Here is a 7,084-nt window from a genome sequence, read left to right as displayed (position 1 = left end):
AATTGTTTTGGGAAGTTCAACCTATTTTATAAATATATATGTTTGTATGTGAAAAATAAACATTTACAAGTCTATATACACACATTGCTTACATTTAGTGGAAGAAGGGGAAGATTATCATTTTACAAAATAAGAAGCTTCCCTTATTAGTTGAAAAGCATCAAACTCTCAAAAAAAAATCTTCAAATTGCTTAAAAAAAAGGTAGTTTCCTCACACACAAAACAGTGACTTATACTACCAAAATTAAGTGATTTTATTTATTTATTTTCATAACAACTCCTAAGAGAGGGATGGAAAAGACCAATGAGCACTGAATTTCTAGTGAAATCAAATTAAGAGTATGCCATTTAAAATTTTGTTTTTTTTTTTTAAATTTTTTTCATAGATCCCTACTTCTTGTTTAAAATTTTTCTAATATATTGTATAATATTTAAATCTACTAGTCTAACTAAATTAGGTAAGAGAAGGTATGATACATGATGTAGCAGTTTGGAAAAGAATCCAATGTAAAGAAAAAATTACTAATTATATGAACAGAAGTTAGAATTACTCCAGGAAACTTCACAAATGCTTATGATATTAATATTAAATAAGAGACACTAGGCTCTCTTCAGGGAAATCCTTGTACCAGTCCTGGTTCTACATCTCAAAGAAAGTCTGATTATACACAGTAAAGATCCCAGTGGAAGTTATGATGTATTAAAAGCTGACTAAGCTGACTGTGTTTCCAGGACCTAAGTAAAGATAATGAAGCAGAAAGAGGACCTGTCAATCCATGATTCATGTGATCAGTGCTCACTTTTCATGTCCTCTTTAGAACCAAGTGGCCATGTTTGAGTGCCCTTTCATTTTCTCAAAAAAAGAAAAAAAAAAATTCCATAGCCAGAAATTTCTGAGCAAATGAAAGAATGAAAAATAGGATGCAGAAATGTGTCTTAACAAATCCAACAGTGTAACAATACGTGCATTATTTGAAGAGAAGTGCATTAATCTGGGGTTTACACTACTTAGGGTATCAATTATCCTATCAATGAACCACTTACAGGATGAGTTTCTTGCCTCTGATATTTATTAGATCATAAATTCTCCAGTCTACAACATAATAGATGATAGATGAGAAAAACATTGGGTTTAAAGATCTTTTTCCTAAAGAGGAAAAGAAAACCTTACTAATTTCACCTGTTCTAAAAGTAAGACTATTCTTCTGAATGAAAACTACCACAGTGTGAAAAATCAATCTCTGCTAACTCTCCCTGTGAATTAAGGAAGAATGTTACTTGTCTCTGAGTAGGTCCTTGTCAGAGAAAGGGGATTTTATCATTTGGAAATGTTTTGGAAGCATTTTTAAATGTTTTCAAGATAGTCTAAGTAACCAGCTCCCATCAGTGGGAATTTTTGACTTGGATAAGATTTGAAATATTTAAAAACAAATTGCTTTAGGGAATTTCCTAAATGAGGGCTCTTAAGAAAAATTCTAAAAATCAGATTAAGATCCTTGAAATATTTGCCCAACATTTTTAATTGCAGAAAACTTTATAATATTATGGGAGAACAAATTGGTAATTATTTTACAATCTACTTTCACCTCCTCTTATCTCACTCTGAGAAGACTGAGTTCTTTGGAGGAGTGTTAGTAGGTAAGGAAAACTTTCAAATTCATTATATGAGGTCACCAAGACCTGCTACCAAAGCTAGACAAAGATACCACACACAAAAAAGAAAATTATAGGCCAATATTATTGATGAAAAATAGATGCAAAAATCCTCAACAAAATCCTAACAATCTGAATCCAACAATACCTTATTATTATTATTATTTTTATTAGTTGGAGGCTAAATTATTTTACAGTATTGTAATGGGTTTTGTCATACACTGACATGAATCAGCTATGGAGTTGCATGTATTCCCCATCCCGATCCCCCCTCCCATCTCCCTCTCCACCCAATTCCTCTGGGTCTTCCCAGTGCACCAGGCCTGAGCACTTGTCTCATGCATCCAACCTGGGCTGATGATCTGTTTCACTATAGGTAATATACATGCTGTTCTCTCGAAACATCCCACCCTCGCCTTCTCCCACAGAGTCCAAAAGTCTGTTCTGTACATCTGTGTCTCTTTTTCTGTTTTGCGTATAGGGTTATCATTACCATTTTTCTAAATTCCACATATATGTGTTAGTATGCTGTAATGTTCTTTATCTTTCTGGCTTACTTCACTCTGTATAATGGGCTCCAGTTTCATCCATCTCATTAGAACTGATTCAAATGAATTCTTTTAATGGCTGAGTAATATTCCATGGTGTATATATACCACAGCTTCCTTATCCATTCATCTGCTGATGGGCATCTAGGTTGCTTCCATGTCCTGGCTATTATAAACACTGCTGCGATGAACATTGGGGTGCGCGTGTCTCTTTCAGATCTGGTTTCCTCAGTGTGTATGCCCAGAAGTGGTATTGCTGGGTCATATGGCAGTTCTATTTCCAGTTTTTTAAGAAATCTCCACACTGTTCTCCATAGTGGCTGTACTAGTTTGCATTCCCACCACCAGTGTAAGAGGGTTCCCTTTTCTCCACACCCTCTCCAGCATTTATTGCTTGTAGACTTTTGGATAGCAGCCATCCTGATTGGCGTGTAATGGTACCTCATTGTGGTTTTGATTTGCATTTCTCTGATAATGAGTGACATTGAGCATCTTTTCATGTGTTTGTTAGCCATCTGTATGTCTTCTTTGGAGAAATGTCTGTTTAGTTCTTTGGCCCATTTTTTGATTGGGTCATTTATTTTTCTGGAATTGAGCTTCAGGTGTTGCTTGTATACATTTGTCTGTTGCTTCATTTGCTATTATTTTCTCCCAATCTGAGGGCTGTCTTTTCGCCTTGCTTATAGTTTCCTTTGTAGTGCAAAAGCTTTTAAGTTTCATTAGGTCCCATTTGTTTAGTTTTGCTTTTATTTCCAATATTCTGGGAGGTGGATCATAGAGGATCCTGCTGTGACTCATATCGGCGATTGTTTTGCCTATGTTCTCCTCTAGGAGTTTTATAGTTTCTGGTCTTACATTTACAAAATGGATTTTTAATACATTTTGAGTTTATTTTTGTGTATGGTGTTAGAAAGTGTTCTAGTTTCATTCTTTTACAAGTGGTTGACTAGTTTTCCCAGCACCACTTGTTAAAGAGGTTGTCTTTTTTCCATTGTATATCCTTGCCTCCTTTGTCAAAGATAAGGTGTCCATAGGTTCGTGGATTTATCTCTGGGCTTTCTATTCTGTTCCATTGATCTATATTTCTGTCTTTGTGCCAGTACCATACTGTCTTCATGACCGTGGCTTTGTAGTAGAGTCTGAAGTCAGGCAGGTTGATTCCTCCGGTTCCATTCTTCTTTCTCAAGATTCCTTTGGCTATTCGAGTTTTTTTGTATTTCCATACAAATTGAGAAATTGTTTGTTCTAGTTCTGTGAAAAAATAATGTTGGTAGCTTGATAGGGATTGCATTTAATGTATAGATTGCTTTGGGTAGTATAGCCATTTTGACAATATTGATTCTTCCAATCCATGAACACGGTATGTTTCTCCATCTGTTTGTGTCTTCTTTGATTTCTTTCATGAGTGTTTTATAGTTTTCTATGTTTGCCCATGTCACACACAGTGATGGAGGTTAATGAATTTAATTTTTTAATTATCAAATAAGTTTTCATCCTACCCATAGAAATCCTGTGACCTCCTTCATATTTCTAGGTTTTCATAAAAAAGAGGAGAATCATAAAAAAGAGGCTTTTACTTTCAAAAATTTATTTCCTAGATTCCTTACCCTTAATTTGAGTTTTAATCACTAATAATTATTTTCTCTTCTGAAAAAAGTCCTCTAACTTTCTCCTCACATGGAACCACAACTTTTCTACCCTCATTTCAAAAAACACTACTATTGATTAGTTGCTGTGTATCATAAGTTTATGAAAGCTTTATGGACTAAGTAGTCAATGTACTAGATGGAATAGGTAAAAACACTTGTTTAAGTGCAATTCTTAAGCCTCATGAGAACTCCCCACAAAAACCTCTTATTTATTGGCAGTGTGGCTTGTTAAACCTTGGGCTCGTGACAGGATTCTGGACTCCTTAATCTCCCAAAGCCCTGTTCCTTGAATTACAAACACTTGCAGGTGTTCCATTTATTTTTCTTATTTTTTTTTTTTGGAAGAAATAACATCCTTACTTAAGCCAGTCATCTCCCCAATATTCATATCCATAAGACCTCCCATTTCCCAACAAGTACAAGAACAAGAAGAAAAATAAACTATTATCATAAAAACAGCTTAAAAATAACCATCCTGAGAAAAATTCATGCACCATCCAGGGACAAAACACAGTCAAATTTCAAATTAGAATATTTTCTTCTGTGCCATGTTTACTGAAACAAAAATAATGAGACAAAGTATAAGCAAAGTATACTGAGATTAGTAGACTTTAAACCACAAAATTGAATTTAGTCTAGATGTTTTCACTAGAAGATATACAACTGTAAATAAAGCAGTAACTGCCCTGAGCTATACTTTCCCTTCCAGGCAGTATATATGTTAACAATCTGTTATGTGAAGGGCTGGCTGTATAAAAGTAAGAAAATTCTTTGTCAAGAAAGCAAAATGTGTATTGTTAACAAAAGCAAAATTGTTTATACTTAACAGTTTTGTTAAGTATTTATGTAACAATCATTATGTAACCTTATATCTCAGGGATTAAATGAAATATATTCTTGCTCAAGGAAGACATTGTCTGATTCATGCTACTGATGGCAAGTTGTGGATAAGATATCCATGAAGACACCATGTTAATCTCAAGTTCCCTGATTTGACCACCAGTAGACCTGTCTTATATTTGTACAGGGAAAAACATTCAAACTGAAAGAAAAAACAGATTTTATAAATTTTTTGAATGATATTAATAAAGGGGAGAAAGTGAGGAAAGGAAATTTCGCTAGTGGGTAAGAAAAAAGAGACCTATTCTAAAAAAAGTGGAAATAAATTGAGAGATGACTCACCACATGGTGAAAAAGAATAAAAAATATTGTCAATAAAATTACTATGATTAAGCACAAAACCTTCCTGCCTTTGACCAACTGCACAGAGATAGTCTATTCAAAATTATCTCCTACTCAGAGTTTTTCTCAGAGCAGTTTTCACATCTTTATTTCTCAAGCTATAGATCAAGGGGTTCATCATGGCAACCACATTGGTATAAAAGACAGAAGAGACTTTTTCCTCATCCATAGACCCAGCAGAAGATGGTTTGAGATACATAAATGCACATGATCCAAAGAACAGAGAAATAGCAATGATGTGGGAACTGCAGGTGCTTAGGGCTTTGGACCTGCCCTCTGTGGACCTGATTTGGAGGACGTTGGTGAGGATGAGACCATAAGAGACAAAGATTGTGAAACTGGGCACAGTGATGTTGATGCCCACCACAATGAAAACTACAAGCTCATTGACATAGGTACTTGTGCAGGAGAGCTTGAACAAAGGGTGGACATCACAGAAATAATGGTTGATAGTGTTTGCATCACAGAAGGTCAGTCTCAGCATGCAACCAGTGTGAGCCATGGCACCAGAAAAGGCCATCAAGTAGGAAGCAAGCATAAGCCTGGAACACACTTTAGGGGACATGGCAGCATTATACAAGAGTGGGTTACAGATGGCCACATAGCGGTCATACGCCATTGAAATCAGCACATAGATTTCAGAAATGACAAAAAAACAGAAGAAGTAGAGCTGAGTCATGCACCCCATGTAAGAGATAATATTCTTCTTTGATATGAAGTTAATCAGCATTTTGGGTGTAAACACAGAAGAATAACAGAGATCTATGAAGGACAAGTTAAAGAGGAAAAAGTACATGGGGGTGTGCAGGTGTGAATTCAGTACAATTAGGATTATCAATCCAAAATTTCCCAATACAGTGACCATATACATTCCTAGAAACAGTAAGAATAGAGGGAGTTGGAGATCTGGTTGGTCTGTTAATCCCAACAGAATAAATTCAGTCACAAAAGAGTAATTTCCAGGAACCATTCTTCTCTAAGGGAATCTGTGGACACAGGAGAAAGGGTTCCATTAGAGAACAACTCGGCTCTTCCACAGTATCACATCCTACAAAAGAGCACTGTTGTTTTTCTTGTTTTATAATAGCCAGGACATGGAAGCAACCTAGATGCCCATTAGCAGACGAATGGATAAGGAAGCTGTGGTACATATACACCATGGACTATTACCTAGCCTTTAAAAGAATTCATTTGACTCAGTTCTAATGAGATGGATGAAACTGGAGCCCATTAAACAGAGTGAAGTAAGCCAGAAAGATAAAGACCAATACAGCATACTAACACATATATATGGAATTTAGAAAGATGATAACGATAACCCTATATGCAAAACAGGAAAAGAGACACAGATGTACAGAACAGAATTTGGACTCTGTGGGAGAAGGTGAGGGTGGGATGTTTTGAGAGAACAGCATCGAAACATGGATATTATCTAGGGTGAAAGAGTCAGTAAGTTTTATCCAATTCTCTTGGGATCTCATGGACTGCAGCCTGCCAGGCTCCACTTTCCATGGAATCTCCCAGGCAAGAATATTGGAGTGGGTTGCAATGCCTTCCTCCAGGGGATCTTCCCAACCCAGGGATTCTTCCCTGTTCTCCAGCATTGCATGCAGATTCTTTACTGACTAAGCCACCAGAGATGCCTATATTAGAGCTGTTATAGGCTAACTATAGAAAAGTACATCACAAACCAAGGGAAGCCCAGTCCTGCCTAATGCAAGCATACCTGCTGGAAAATCCAAGGGGAAGAGGGATGGATTAGGATACCATTGTTCTATTGTCATCTCAACTTTTCCTCATTCACTTGAACTCTTCCTTCACCAGGATTACTGGAGGCAGTGACCCTAACAACAGCCTGGTGATTTCTTCTAATGCAGGTTAGACCTGATGTGGTAGAAGCCAGGAGCACTGTTCTAAACCAAGATGAAGGAACCAGAATCTATGAGAAATACGTTACTCCCCTTGTCACAGAGCAAAAGCCATACAGGAGGA

General features: G+C 36.4%; 1 protein-coding gene across 1 annotated transcript; it reads right to left on the bottom strand.

Annotated features, from left to right (window-relative positions):
- Nucleotides 1-5,135: 5,135 nt before the first annotated feature.
- LOC122705341 (olfactory receptor 147-like) lies at nucleotides 5,136-6,062 on the bottom strand. Its single transcript, XM_043920647.1, has one exon. The coding sequence runs from the start codon at nucleotides 6,060-6,062 to the stop codon at nucleotides 5,136-5,138; it is 927 nt and encodes a 308-aa protein (XP_043776582.1).
- Nucleotides 6,063-7,084: the final 1,022 nt, after the last annotated feature.

Source organism: Cervus elaphus, chromosome 2 (assembly GCF_910594005.1).
Source record: "Cervus elaphus chromosome 2, mCerEla1.1, whole genome shotgun sequence".
Taxonomy (NCBI): Eukaryota; Metazoa; Chordata; class Mammalia; order Artiodactyla; family Cervidae; genus Cervus; species Cervus elaphus.
The sequence above is the reverse complement of the archived record's forward strand: the minus strand, read 5'-3'. Positions and strand labels throughout refer to the sequence as shown.